Source organism: Pundamilia nyererei, unplaced genomic scaffold, assembly GCF_000239375.1.
Source record: "Pundamilia nyererei isolate P.nyererei 1_Seehausen unplaced genomic scaffold, PunNye1.0 scaffold00002, whole genome shotgun sequence".
In the NCBI taxonomy this organism is placed as follows: domain Eukaryota; kingdom Metazoa; phylum Chordata; class Actinopteri; order Cichliformes; family Cichlidae; genus Pundamilia; species Pundamilia nyererei.
The window spans coordinates 466,174-481,702 of record NW_005187403.1 but is presented as its reverse complement, the minus strand read 5'-3'; the positions used below and the strand labels follow the sequence as shown (position 1 = coordinate 481,702).

At 39.8% G+C, this 15,529-nt stretch overlaps 1 protein-coding gene across 3 annotated transcripts in view; it reads left to right on the top strand.

Annotated features, from left to right (window-relative positions):
* ttc28 (tetratricopeptide repeat domain 28) overlaps nucleotides 1–15,529 on the top strand; it is a 148,917-nt gene that overhangs the window by 113,996 nt on the left and 19,392 nt on the right. For all 3 annotated transcript variants that reach the window (XM_005720030.1, XM_005720029.1, XM_005720032.1), the window contains 10 exons: nucleotides 3,210–3,406; nucleotides 3,487–3,640; nucleotides 3,724–3,895; nucleotides 4,383–4,551; nucleotides 4,654–4,814; nucleotides 6,063–6,551; nucleotides 7,848–8,040; nucleotides 8,187–8,267; nucleotides 8,411–8,663; nucleotides 13,929–14,038. In XM_005720030.1, coding sequence (XP_005720087.1) covers nucleotides 3,210–3,406; nucleotides 3,487–3,640; nucleotides 3,724–3,895; nucleotides 4,383–4,551; nucleotides 4,654–4,814; nucleotides 6,063–6,551; nucleotides 7,848–8,040; nucleotides 8,187–8,267; nucleotides 8,411–8,663; nucleotides 13,929–14,038 — 1,979 coding nt within the window. The remainder of the gene's footprint in view (nucleotides 1–3,209; nucleotides 3,407–3,486; nucleotides 3,641–3,723; nucleotides 3,896–4,382; nucleotides 4,552–4,653; nucleotides 4,815–6,062; nucleotides 6,552–7,847; nucleotides 8,041–8,186; nucleotides 8,268–8,410; nucleotides 8,664–13,928; nucleotides 14,039–15,529) is intronic.

Below are 15,529 nucleotides of genomic sequence, written 5' to 3'. Positions count from 1 at the left end.
CAAAATAGAGACTATAACACAACATATATTATAAGAACATGGGGAGTTTACTTGTGAACCTCTTCAAAGACCAATTGTTTAAAAAAAGAAGAAGAAAAATTGTCAGATTTGGGCTGTAATGGAAATGTTAACAGCCAGCTTTCACTTTGAATGTAACCTTACTTCTAGGGGGGGGGGGGTGTTATTCTACTTTGTATTAATATGCCACTATAGGGCAGGCATAATTATAATTTTTTTCTTTCAATCTCCTTACAATCAGGCTTTTGGCATACATTTAAACAGGGGTGCATATAAGTGGTCCGCAGGTGCACATTCGCTGTCAAAATAAAAGACGTGCACCAGATAAGAAGTTGCAACGCATGTTTGCGTACATAAGATTTTCTGGAGGAGGACAGACATTTGTTTAGAACTCTTAAAGATGTCGAAGAAGCAAGCTCCTTTAAGCAATTACTCTGGTGTTCTTCCACCTCCAAAGAAATGTCCAAAGGAGTCCAAACCACAAAAGAAGCGCGTATTCTCAGAAAAGTGGTTGCAGGAGGTGAGCTGGCTTCAAACAAATGATGAACGCATAGAGATGTGGTGCAGAATATGCCGTGAACATCCCACTCTAGCGGACAAAAACAGTGCCTTTTATATGTACGCAAATGCGCGTTGCAACTTCTTATCTGGTGCGCACCCCTGCATATAAATCACACTATATAGCATTAAGAGGGAAGATTACAGCTGTTCTATGTGTGTGTGTCTTTTGTTTTGAATCTTGATTGAAATGTGTTTGCTGTGATGGAAAGAATAACATAAATCATTCAAGGAAAAGTCATTGCATTGACTTTCATTGTGAGCAATTGTAGGTTTCACGTCTGCATTCAACTTTAAGCAGGACTTTACTGATGAAGGTAGAGCTCAATGTACAATGTGCATGGTTTTTATATGCCAAAGCAAAAATATGCCAATGAAATATGGTAAGATTTAGATTTGTGCAATGTTTGGAATAAAGTCTTACAGAGGAACTCATGTGCTCATTTTCTACTCTGCTCATTTGTTTTTATTAGCGGAATTAAAAACACAACATTTATTTAAGGTCATCGCGTGTCTTGTGAGCAAATGCTTTTGCATATTCGTGGTGTTTCCTCCCTTAAATGAAATATCTACTTTGCAAGTATTGCAAGTTGCCCTGTTGTCATCCGTTCTCGTAAAGTATAACCAAACTTTTGAGCGTTTGAGCCGCCATGTTTCCTGCCAGGTTAATGACGCTCCGCAACGTGGTGACATCATTTGGGGCGACTGGAATTGATAAGGGAATCGTTTGCAAAAATGACAAACAATTCCAAGGAATTGAAACGGTGGGAACCGGTTCTCAACAAGAACCGGTTTTCGATACCCATCCCTAATTCCATGTTTACAAAATTACCATTATGAATCTTATACTGGGCTTTAGTGCAACCCCAAGTTCACCCATTGTGTAAAACAAGCCATTTCAGTTCCCTTGCACCTCCTTTTTAGCCAACGTTCTTTTGACTGGCTGCTCCTCATAAATAAAAACATGAACAGCAAGTGGGCAGGGATTCTGTATGATCCAGGCTCTTTGGCTGTGATTCCAACCAGAGAGCCTGGATTTTCACTCTTATATCATGCAGAATAGAAAAAAACTGTTCAAAACATGGCTCAAAAGAATTAGTTATAGATACACTGATCTCATTATTTGCAATATGTGGCCATATCCACAGTTTGAGTATCCAGCACTGTAGCAGAGTGTATCACAGAAAATGAAGAAAAAAGCAAAGTAGGTACATTTTAAATTGCAAATAACCAGTGTGCACAGTTGTCAGTTAAATGCAGGAGGGTGACAAGTACTATATTTTGGAGTACAGGAAATAACTAGCATAAAATGTAAATTTTCATTCTCCTCTCTTGTGCCCCAAGTTTCTTCCTTAACTATTCTCTCTCACAACTTTTGTCTGTTCTGGCTCCATAAACTGGGTTGTTGACAGCAAAGACACATCATGACAGAAGAAGTTGGGAAGGCGACTGGGACTTAAGTTTTCCCAGTTCTTTTTCCCTGGACAGAGAGACTGATTTCTGCATATGTTATACTAAAGTTTGAAGAGACACAGCAGCAGATATTATTAGATTTGTTGAATTTCCCACTGTAGCTTTTTAATTATTCACCACTCTGCTCAAAAAGGATTTTTTACAGTTCAAGAAACCATGTGGGCATTTATATTCACCACCATACAGATGCTGCATATTTATAACTCCTAATGTCATTTTGGGAATTTACTCTGTTCATCATGCTCCCTACATGTGCAGTAATTGCTGTTTGATGAATCCTACAAATCCAAACAGCGCTGGATAAACCATTCTACAGAGCTGTGGAGACTTGAGACTTGGAGACCAAAAAAATCACAAAACTGAGGATTTAAACTTCACTTGTCTGACTTCCTTGAGCCTGGACTTTAAAATTCCCCTATGTCCATGGAAGATTTTTCTGGGTTTTATGACCTTGATCCTCCGAGATGTGGGTGATCAACAATAACTGTATGCTTTCAGAATATGTAATTTTTGTTCTTCTTAAAAAAACGTTGCCTCCAGTCTTTGTGGTTTGGTGACAAAGGAAATAATCATTTTAACTAACACACCTAAATATTGATTTTATTGGAACTGGAATTATCAAAGAGTTGTCTGACCACTTCAACATTACAGCTTTTTGCCGTGGTGACCATTTTTGTATACAAAGTCCATTCCTCTTGAAATGGACATTTGGAGGAGTTTAAATGATGGGGCTAGGTATTGTGCTGTTTTAAATGAAACAAGTTAGAAACATAAAATTAAGATAATTCTTGGAAAATCAATCATTAGGATGGACTTGCCAGCCAGAGGCCAGAAATTGAAATGAACTAGCTTTATTTTAATACGAGCATTACCTGATACAGCTTGTAGTTGGCATGCTACAAGACTTCCTAGATTAGATGTATTACCTGGGCGCTTTGCATAGACTTTGTTTGTCCTATTGAAATGTTTTTGTCCATGCCACTTGCTAAAACATATGGTTAGGATTAGTGTTGTGACTAAAGTTGAGAACATGACCGATCACAAGAACGTTCAAATGTTGTATGCTAAAAGAGATTAAACTTGGAGTTTACCTGCATCTTAATGGTTTCCTTGTTAGTTCAAAAGTTTGTGTTTTTGCCTCCTCTCATCTCCTATCACAGGCATCATACACCAGATGAAGGGAGAGTATGACACTGCGCTAAAGTTCCACAAAGCCCACCTGTCCTTCGTCCAAGAACTTTGTGATTACGCTGCCCAGGGGAGGGCCTATGGCAACATGGGCAATGCCTACCATGCGCTTGGCATGTACGACCAAGCAGTCCAGTACCACAGACAAGAGCTGCAAATCTCTCTGGAGGTAAATTTTATGACCCTTTTCAAAAAACATGTGGACGATTGTGTGGAAAGCAGAATCACGATGTGTCTTTGTGTTATCAGGTGAACGATCGTCCATCTCAGGCATCCACGCACGGTAACCTTGCTGTGGCCTACCAAGCGCTGGGTGCTCACGACCGAGCTCTCCAGCACTACCTGCACCACCTGACCATTGCACGAGAGATGCGAGACACTCAAAGTGAAGCAAGAGCCTTAGGTAAACCTGTCAAGAGATAAATGCACTTGAGTTGAGTTAAATGAAACATGAAAAATATTGCTCACCGTTATTTTCTTTTGCAGCAAACTTGGGTAACTTTCACAGCTGGAGAGGTGAATATGCTCAGGCCTTGCCCTACTACCAACAGTACCTGGTTTTGGCGCCAGGTTTGCAGGACCTCGAAGCAGAAGGCAAAGTTTGCCATAACCTGGGTTATGCTCACTACTGTCTTGGACAGTACAGAGATGCTGTCAGGTCAGAGACTAAATAAATCTTACAAAACTGAACTTCATATAATGAAAATGACCCCGTTGGCCTTATGTCGAAAAACATGTGTTGTGTTTTCCATACATACATTCATCCATCCATCCACTACTCCTCCACATCGAAAGGAGCCAGCTGAGGAGATTTGGGCATCTGACTTGAATGCCTTCAGGATGCTTCCTGGCCAAGGTTTTCAGGCATGTCTTACCAGGAGAAGGCCCTGGGGCTACATCTCTTGACTAGCCTGGAAAGCTCCCATGTTCCTCAGATGAGCTGGAGGAGGTAGCTGGGGAGAGAGAGGTCTGGGCTTCTCTTTTTAGGCTACAACCCCCGCAACCAGGTCCAGCAGCAGAAAGTGGATGGACGGATGGATGGATGGATGTTAATGAGACTTTAATTTCTCATTTTAAGGATTTGTGCTTTTATATTACATCGAAACAAGATGCACGATAAAAAACAAAAGTTTTAAATTTTCCAGGTATTATGAACAGGATTTGGCCCTGGCTAAGGATCTCCAGGACAAATTAGCACAGGCAAAAGCCTACTGCAACCTTGGTCTGGCCCACAAAGCACTGGGGGAGTACAACAAAGCAGAGGAATGTCAGAGATATCTGCTTTCTTTAGCACAAGCCCTGGACAACACACAGGTCACCTGTTAATTATGTTTTCATTTCATAAACCTTGAAATTCTGTCTTTTGCACAAAAAGAGGTTGTTAATCAGTATCTGTGTGATTATATTTGTCAGCAGGCAGTTTTCAGGGCCTTTGGGAATCTCGGTGATGTGTGCGTGTGCCGGGGTGATTTTCCAGGAGCTGTGAAGTTCTACCAGCAGCAATTAACCTTGGCTCAGAAGGTCAACGATCAGAAGATGGAGGCTGACGCCTATTCAGCACTTGGTTCAGTTCACAGGTGATAAACTGGTTAACCAGTGTTTTAACCACAAACAGTGCATGTAAAAAATGAACAAATGAATGTGTTGTATTGTTTTAAAACCTAAGTTTAGTAATATAGCCATTCCTGTTTATTGGAGGCAGTCGAAAGTTTGTAGAGCTAAAATATTAACTTACCAGATCAAGCTGCAGAGATTGTGCTTCACAAAAGCAGAAATTTAGCTGCTAATTAATGCTTACATAAAAGAAACAAAAATCTGCACAATATTATTACTATGTACTTTTCAAATGATGTTAAATATTGTTGTGTTATGATCATTTTATCTGCTCCCATATGGAAAAGATATATATAAATCTTATAAAGTTTGTATCTGTCTTGTGTGAAACTTGTATGAAAAGCATATAAGAGTGAAAACGGATATAAGATCCCTTGAAAAATTATATAATGAAACTTGTATGTTTTGGATACTTACTAAAACAATGTATGAAAGTAATGAGAAAGTGGCCACTTTCATGAGTAATCACATATAAGTTTTTACTATTTCTTTTCCATATGGGCTAAACTATAATCAAATATGAATAATTAATATATTGGGGAAAGCTCAGCTGAGTTTATGGAGGCAAAAGGGACATCGGTTTGAGAATGTATTTATTTACCTTTATAAAGCCACTTGCTTGTAGACCATTTTCTTTGTAATGCCTGCTATTTACTTTGGAGTTACAAAGAAAAAGCCTGTTTCCAAAAACATGTGAGTTTAAAAAGTCTCAGCCAACTGACAAGAGATTCTGTGCCAATTCTCAGCAGTTAATAGAAGTGTTCTGTGCTTTCCACAAATTCCTATGAATAGTAGTTAATTTAAACTTACAGTTCAAGGTGCAGCTTACTAATTAAAACCTCAGTTTTCCCAGAGTTGGTCCATTTAAGCTTGGTACTCCAAGAAATCTTTTATCCACAATAGTTTCCTCTGTCCTTCCCAAAAACTGTACCTTTTTGCATACTGGGCACAGCTGGAAAACTAATTATTAATTTAAACTGTATCTTTCAATAAAGCATATCTTTTAGTATTAACTTATTATTAAGTTATAAACAAAGAGAAGTAACATATAAGCATCCATCCTTTGCAACAGACTGGCTCTAAAAATAATAAACCACATGAAATATCATACTATACAAAGGACACCGGGTGTTGGCTATAACTAATGTGTGACTTGCTCTAGTTCCCTTGATTCATCTTAATTCAGTGTTCTTGCACTTTTTCCCACCTAGGCTTCTCCGCCAGCTGGATACGGCCTTGTCGTTCCACAGCCAGGAGTTGACCATCCGAAAGGATCTAGGTGATCAGCAGGGGGAGTGCCGTGCTCTTGGCCACCTAGCAGCTGTTCATATGGCCTTGGGAGACTATGCTACAACTTTCCAGTGTTATGAGACCCAGCTGGGCCTGGCACAGGGGCTCAGGGATGCCCGTTTGGAGGCACAGGTCCATGGAAACATGGGCATCACCAAGATAAACATGGGATTGTTTGAGGAAGCTATTGGTTATTTTGAGCAGCAGCTGGCCATGCTGCAGCAGCTAAGTGGAGCTGAGAGCATGCTAGACAGAGGCAGGGCCTATGGGAACCTGGCAGACTGCTATGATGTTTTGGGAGATTATGAGGAGGCTATACAGTATTATGAGAAGTATCTGGCAGTGGGTCAGAGTCTCAATCATGTCCAGGACCAAGAGAAAGCCTACAGAGGACTTGGCAATGCGCACAGGTAGGTGAAACTAAAATCAAATTGAGAACAGTTTTAGTTCAAAGTTAAACCACAAGAGGTTATGGCTCAGACGATACCCTTCTATACATGCATTTGATAAATTTAATACAGGGCACACTATTAGGGTACTGTGCATCTGCAAGCCACTTTGCAAACCACCTCCAAACCAGCTCTTCTTTTCTTGCTGTATCTTCCTGTTACTGATGCTTGCACTGTTCCATTCAGAAATAAAAAAGCATTATGTGTGATTTAAATAAAAATTCTGTTTCTAGAAACGTACAAGGAGATTGCACTTGCTGTCCTGATACACAGTGTTGTATGAGGGGGCTCATGAGGAGGTGGAGAGTCTAAGTCTGCCATGACCCATAAATCCTAATTGGCCAAATTCATTTGAAATGAGCAAGGCTGAAAAAATCTATAGTGTGTTTAATTTAAATATCACTATCAATTCATTTCAGAACTTAATTTTATAATTTCCTGTCTTGTTTTTTTGTTTTTTTTGTTTCTATTACTGAAATAAATAAAATTTGCATTTAAATTTTAAAATGATTCTCCATAGACCAACTGCTTCTCTTCCTTCTTTCCTTCTCAGCTAACTCTAGTAAGAGGATAAATAAAATTAGGAAATTTTTCAGGGTTTTGAAGTCTCCCTGGATTTCCCACTAAATGTAGAAATAAATTCAAACCTACAGTGCTGCAGACTTCTGTTTACATCAGCGTAAAAATGTACGTTGTGTTCATTTATGTTCTATCCTATTAGTTAGGATACACCTTTCTAATACAGAATAGCATTCATGCAAGAGTTTTAAATGAGCATTTCTTGCCACAAGCATTTTATACACATTTTAATTAGAGTCATAATAAGAATAAATACAGTCAGAACTCTGCAGCGTATTAAAAGCAAAAAGCCTTTTTTCAGACACATATCCCACGGTGGGCAACTCTCATATGATACAACATAAGTAATGCTCACTGACAGAAGAACAAGGCTTACCGTTGGGTTTACTTTATCCAGCTGTTGCTCCTGCTGTCTGGAGTGTGAATGAAATGGTAATGTAGAGTACAGATTTATAACAAACCTTCGTAGACTTTCTTTCTCTGAGTTTTTCTCTGAGTAGATATAAAGAGAAAAATGTTTTGTTAATATGGACCAGTTTGTCTTCTTTTCTTTAAATGTTGCAGAAACAACAAAAACAGGAGGCCTGCTTTCAAGAACAAGCAAAGTGCAGAAAAAAATGCATTATCATACCAGGTCTTTTTCCTCCCCTTTTTGTTCTCCTCCCTCTCCTACTTCAGGTCCATGGGTAGTCTCCAGCAAGCACTGGTGTGTTTTGAGAAGAGGTTGGTAGTAGCTCATGAGCTAGGTGGTGAAGGAGAAGGTAAGGCTCAGGCTTATGGAGAGCTGGGCACCTTACATAGCCAGCTGGGCAACTATGAGCAGGCCCTCTCTTGTCTGGAGCACCAGCTTAACATTGCACGCATAGCAGGGGTAGGTTTTCACCAGCAAAATGTTCTTGTTTCTGTTTCATATTTTGTTTTGCCCTGCTGAATATGATAATTAATATGGGGAGGGGGGGTATATATTAAAAACACATAATGCCCATAGAATGAGGTAAACTCTGTTTGAACTATCAGGATAAATCCCTGGAGGCAGAGGCAAGCAATGCACTTGGAGGTGTCTATCAGTTGATGGCAGACAACGAGACAGCTCTACAGGTCTGTATCACATTCATCATTGTATGTGCAGAGGATAACCCCCCTTGTTATGAAATGTCTTTAATTATACTGATTAACAGGGAAAACAGAATTTATCAGTTGTCAAGTCTCTCCTCTAAGCAACCTAATTTTTCCTGCTGTAGTGGCACCAAAGGGCTTTGGATATAGCAGAACAGACTGGATGTGTCAGGGGCCAGGGTCGAGCCTATGGCAACTTGGGACTGACCTACGAAGCTCTAGGGAAGTACGAACGGGCAGTAGTCTTCCAGGAGCAACACCTGAGTGTTGCAGCACAGACCAATGACCTGATAGCAAAGACTATGGCCTATGGAAGCCTGGGGAGGACACATCATGCACTGCAAAACTACGCGCAGGCTGTAATGTATCTACAGGAGGGTAAGACATTAGCTACAACAATTAATAGTGAGCATGATGATATTGCAGTTGCTGTGTTTATGTATGAAAGTTTAAAAAGAACAAACCCCTGGGATCCAAAGATACTGGGTATAGAGGCATGGCAGCTTTGATTCACAGCTGTCCCAAGCAATCAGTGTCATTATATCTCCATTATACCATTTTTCTTGCTTCCAGAAGTATTATTTATAACAGTATAACTTCAGACAAGTATTGCTTGTTTGATGTTCAAATAGTTTAACATTTTAACTTTTATTGGATGTTGCACTGCCTCTATTAAGAGATATAAAATAATATTAATGAAAATGAATTAAAATAGAGAGCAGAGATAACTCTGTATGTAAATAACTCTAAGGGCCTAGTCCTCACAGTCAGTCAGAAACGCCTATGCTTCCCACTTTTTTTTCCACTCACTTTAATGCACATGCTTTCACTCTTGTATATGTTTAGAGGCCACTAGAAATAGGTGTAAATGTGCAAATGATAGTTGATTTCAACATAACCTAAAATAAGTCTTCAGTAACCCCAAGTTGCTCTTTTCTATCAGATTAAATAAGCACAACTGCTTAAAATTAAGGGGGAAATATCACAGCACTGCATGTAAATAACAGACCGTGTAAGACCTCTTGGACAGTGTGAAGTAAGCCATTGGTTTCTATATTTGATTTTTAAAGCATAAAGTGAACACCATAAGCAGGTGGAGCAGGCCCCACCAGCGTCCCTTGACCGCATGGGCGAGGGAGGCGTCCCCCATGCCGTTCAAGAGGTCAACGCGTGGGAAGGACCCGGTCAACCCGAGCCGGAAATTTCAACTTTATTCTCAAAATGATCAATAATTTTTTATTTTTCTTAATGTGGCCCTAATACTCCTTCGTACATTTGAGATCATAAAAATGGTGGTCGTGATTTTCAGAAATAACTCTCTAGTGTTCCCACAATGGCTGATGGTGTGATTTTCATTGGTTGGTAATATATAGAAGTAACATTGATAAGTGTGGTATTTGTCCAAAACTACTTTTTAACTGAAACGTGATGCACTGAGGACACTTAGAGAGCTGTCACTACTAAACGTCATAGGTATTATAAAGAAAATAGGTCCTGGGAGCACGAAAATTGCTGCCTATGGACACAGCCCCCAATGCTCAGTCCAATTAAGTTACCCACTTTTCTGGTGGATGACAAATCTTAATTGATTAATTGCTCTGTTGCTTTGCTAGATAGGCAGGGTAGTGATAAAACTAGTTACAATCATAGGGTTTAACATATTCCATTAATACTAACAGTAGTCTTTACAGAGTTGTAAAACTTTAATTTAAAGGAAATTTGTGGGGTCTGTGTAACCATCTTTTGTGGTCTTGGGTGTATATTTTAAGGAGACAGAATTATTGGGATCATTATTATTATTATCAGACCAATTGACACTGATTTTCAGTCCAGTTCTTGTCTAATTTGAGATAGTTTTTTCCATATTTCCCTTCCTTAAGAATTGCCTCTTGATAGTTAGCATCCTTTTTTTTTTCTTTTTTTTTGTGTCCCGTTTGGATCTTTAGCCATCAGAATTGTTGTCTTAAGGCCAAGAAAGATGCCAAGCGGATTTATTTTTCCAAGTGGATCATCATGGCCTTGCCATATTGGTCCATTTGATTGACCTTTATTATAATTATGAATTTATTTTATTTTCAGTTGCTACAAACGGGACAGACATGACTGGGGGATAGGACAGGGAGAAAGAATGAAAGAAAGAGAGGGAGAGAAAGAAAACCAAAGGGGAGAAGAGACGGTGAGAAGGGGGGGAAGAAAGAAAAAAAAACAAAAAAAACAAACAAAACACCTGGATCACCTGTATGGAGAAAAAAAACAGAAGAGAAAGCAAACAACAAAGAGCAACATAATAAAAAAAACAGCACCATCACAATAAACTAGCTAGCAGTAGATATCAGTAGATACTAAATAATAAACGATATTGTGCAGCACGCAAGATAGACAGCGCACAATGTGCTTTGAGGCAGCAGTCAAGAAAGCTGTAGTCCGCGTCTGTGAATACCCGTGTGTACACCTGTGTGCATACCTGTGTGGATCAGCATGCTTGCATTCCAAAGGTTTCTCCATGTAACGATCTGCTAGGGAGTGTGGGGAGTCCTCCAGGGTATGAAGCAGGTATGGAGGAGATCAAAACTCCAGACATCCAGAGGCCCCCCAGAACACAAGAGACCAAGGAAGACCAACAGAGGGGCAGCCGCGCCACTGTCCCAGTAAGAGCTGAGGAGAGTCCCAGATGAGGGCTCACTCAGCAGCCACTGAGCAGAAGCCAGGGGGAGTTGCAGTGACGCGCCCGTGAGCTCCGCCGGCAGCCAGCTGTGCCTGAGTGACCGAGCCCCAGGCCGAGAGGCCGGGGGCACCCCACCTCTGAAGTGGCCTGAGCGAGCCCCAGGCTCCAGGCCCCGATAAGCGGCCGCCAAGGAGTGAGCCGGTGTGTACGCCCATCCCCAGACACAAAGAACCACCAACGCACCGACACCTGCCACTGGCAGGGGAAGTGGTGGGGGGAGAAAGGCCTCCAAACCTTGGAGGGCCTGAGATGTCCCCAGAGAGGTGGCGTCTGATACCCAACCTGACATATAGACACAGACATACGGGCACACACAGATACAAACATCCATTCCCACCCTCATGCTCTCATATGCACTTACTCCACACTCAACCAACGTGGAGACAGACATAAAGAGACGTTGTACACACGATCACACTCCCCAAGCGTACTCTACAAACCGGGTCTAGGTACCCTTGCCCCTGGAGGGGGGAACTGCACCCAGACCCAGGTGGTGTTAGTTAGCTAACTATCTAACTAGTTAGGTAACTAGTTAGATAGTTAGCATCCTACCAAAGATAGACTTCCTATATCCCAGACTTGGGAAACTCCCTTGGTGTGTTAAGCAAAGGGTCGGGAAGAATAGATGAAAAAAGTGGAACAGAAAAATCAATGAGAATAATTTTTTTTTTAAAGCCAAGATACTATACAAGAGTGATTTGTACCATGTACAACTGGTTGCCATATACAGTAAAATACACTAGAAGAGATGTCACAGAGATTTTTTTATTTTATCTATTAAACTGCAGTTAGAGTGATAATATACACATATATATTTTAGCAGGTATTTATCTTGTGTGAGCATTGTACAGTCAGCTGCCGGAATGAAGGACCTACGAAAGCAATAGTTCATCGAGGTCCAGTTTTCTCAAAAGTTTTTAACACACACTGGACACCATGCTAAAACATACCAGGTTTTTGGCTATTAGCTCTTTGGGAATCACCTTGTTGATGCAAAATTAATATTTTATGTCTGTCAAACTGTGCTATATTTTACTTTTTCATATATTCAACTAATGAAACTGGAACTAACTGTGTGTGTTTTGCAGCAACGGCTTTTTTTTTCTCATATATGTAGACACAACACTGGTTAATCTCTTTTTTATGCTTGAATGAGGTATGTTTATGAACAAGTACTTACTTTTGTTAATGTGTGGGTATTAATGATTGTTGCTGTCTGTGTTCATTAGGGACTAGGTCTGTCTTTTTTGTGGGTTACAACCAGAAACTGCGAGGAAAGCCACAAACCGAAAGATAGAAATTTTTTCTTACTGCCATCTTATATTAAGTACATTATAAATACATGATTGTGAGTGCTGAAGTGCTTATTAATAGTTTGATAAACGGGACACAAAAAGGCCCAAGCCAGGGGTTTTATTATCTGGCCTTAACTAAGTGTGACTATTGTTTAAACCTGACCAATTAATTTTCTTTTCTCTAATGCTAATCCACGTAATCTTACTTAAACCTAACCAAGTCTGTCTACCACCAAGCAAAAAAAATATGTAGTTTTGCTTCCTAACCTAACCAGCAGCAAGTGAAAACATAACTCAAAAGTCCAAATAATGCCAGCATTCAACATTTGTGTCCAGGAACAGAAAACAATTGAGAAATTTTTGTGCAGAAACACTGTTCACTAGACTAAATTTCAAAGCTTTGAGAACAACAAGAAACAGTTATATAGCATACTGTTTGATACCAACATCTGAATCAAAAGCAGCAGGATAGGAATTCTTGATCTAAACTTTTCCACTGTGTTCAAAAGCACTATACATTTTTGACATGTATCCACAAACTTGTGATGAAAAGCGAGCAAAAACTTAGTCACCATTTTCCCCCTGCAGTCGTACAGAGACCATGTAGGGAGGCTCTGGCTCTTAGCACATACTTTGATCTACGTGTGAGTATCTTCTTTAAAGTCGGAGTTGTTTAAGACTGAGAACATTGCGAGGTGTTTTTGAAATCCTCAAGAAGCATGAAAGGTATTTATGAGTCTGACACAGGCTAATACAGGATCAGTGCTCAGCTGTGTACCCTGGAGTGTGGTTTCCTTCAGGCAGGTTGTTGTCGATAATCCTGTTTGATTTAACTACATCTCTAACTAGACTTCTCTTTGGAACACATATTTGTGTCTCATCAACCTTGTTGAAAATAATCCCATTTTGATCTCTTTCCTATTAAAAAGACATGCGCACATTAAAAGGCTGATAAAATTAAAATACAGTCTAATTGTAATGGATCTTAAAATGAGTGACTGGGTTAATTTATGAACTCATCCAGGCTTCATCGAGCCTCTAAGACAGAGTCATGCTTTGTCACTTGGCTCACAGATCCTCTGGATTTTAATTGATCATTAGCTCGACAAGCAAAAAGAATTTCAGCTCAGAGTTGAGGTTAGGACAGAGTAAAAAAAAAAAATCACTTGTGTGTCTCCAATTAACTTTCCCAACCAATACTCACACAGACCATCACTGGCCCAGACAGAGACAAACAGGCAGAGAAGCGTGAAGAAAACTTGATATTTGATGAGCTTCTGCACAATCTGAGAGCCTAATGAGAACTAAATACAACTTGCTATGAGTGCCTGCGCCTTCGCAGCAGGAGTAGATGAAACATATCTGAGATGAAGGAGAAGGTTTCAAGACTTTTGAATTGAATTTGAATCAGCTGCATAAAAAAACAAGGGTGAAGAAAGACAAAAGAAACAGTGGGAGAAAAGGAATGGCAAATGTGAGTGCTGCTGGCTGAGTCAGTAAGAATTCACTTCAGTACAGCAACAGTTGTCACAAGCGTCAAAGTGCCAGGACTTTGGAAGAGATGATTTTCGTATCAGCCTCTTGGAACTAGCGTCTGATCTCTTCTGCTGTCTGTTTCCCTAGGTCTGCGTCTGGCAGAGCAGTTAGGTCGGAGAGAAGATGAAGCAAAGATACGCCATCGCCTGGGCCTGTCTCTTTGGGCCAGTGGAAACCTGGAGGAATCACAGCACCAGGTGTGTATGTGTATGCATTTATGCATGTGTTCTCAACTGCAAAGATGCAATTTGTGTGTGTGCATTTAAGATTTAAGAGAAACATTGTTAAATCTTGTGAAACCTCAAGGAACCATTTTCTACCTTGCCATCTGAAAATAGGCACCATGAGCACAGGGCAGATCCAACTGAAAAAGCAAATTGTCAATTACAATTTATGAACCATAAAGCAAACCCTTCTATACTGTCTTTATAGACTCAAACCAATATGGGAGCAATAGGAACCATATTTTACAAATTAACTTACTTGTCTCACAGCATGAAGTTACTGGTTTGAACCTGCTAGGTAGCTGGTGCCTTTCTGTGTGGAGTTTGCATGTTTTCCTTGTGCCCGTGTGGGTTCTCTCTGGGTGAACTTGCTTCCTTCCACAACCCAAAGACATATGTATTAAATTGATTGGTGACTCTAAATTGGCCATATATGTGAATGTGAGTGTGAATGGGTGTACCCCTCTTTTTGTTCTATAAATAATTAAAGATACAGCCGGTGATTTTATTAGATTATTTAATAGAAAAAGGGATATCGTACTCATAAATATACATAGAATAATGTGCAATTATATCTTCCACATTATGCCATTATGCCTCCAAATTATGCCAGCTAATGTTAGCCACGAGTGTTTTTAAAGTCATGCTTTCCCTCAGACAAACAGTTGAGTTACATTCTCACATCATATGAGAGTTTATTCACCAAGTGTTAGAGTCCAGCGTTAGAGCCACTTCAAAGAAAAGTTTTACTAATGCCTAACAGTAACTAACAGGCTAACAGAGAGCTTTGGTTTTTCCTCATTATTCTTTGTTTCCCAGCTTTGTTTGCATAAGTGAGAAATCCAGTGTAGAAGTGTAGAATACTGCTTAAGACTGTTTTGATCTATAACAGATAATAATTTTCTCTACTGCATTACTATGTCTTATTAATACCTGGTATTATTGTCGAATTTGCATAGTTTTTATTATATAAACTTTTAAAAGATATTAAATGACTGTCAGTGTCAGGTTTGCTGTACGGCAGGCAGGTTTTGGACACAAACACGGGATTCTGAAGATAAGACATAAACTCAAAAGGCTGCTTTATTGCTGAACTTAAGAAATTTAAAATACATAACACAAATCTGAGGGAGAGAGGGAAAATGGGCGAGGGAGTTACAGTGTGAGTACACACAGTAATGGGTTAAAGAAGTAAATAAATGACCCTTTGTATAAATACTCAGCTAGAAGTAAGAGAATGCTACCTAACTAAATGCATTCTATCAAAATAGAATATGTGAGTGACATTTTTGATTATAATTTGGTTATTTCATCACTCAGACAACCCAGACCATGGACCGCACAGAGCACACAGCTTGAGGGAGAACATGACTAAAGACAAGGGGAGACATACAATTAATACACAGGCTGTTGATTAGGGGAAATGGAGACACATGGGAACGCAGCTGAACTGAATCTGACTAA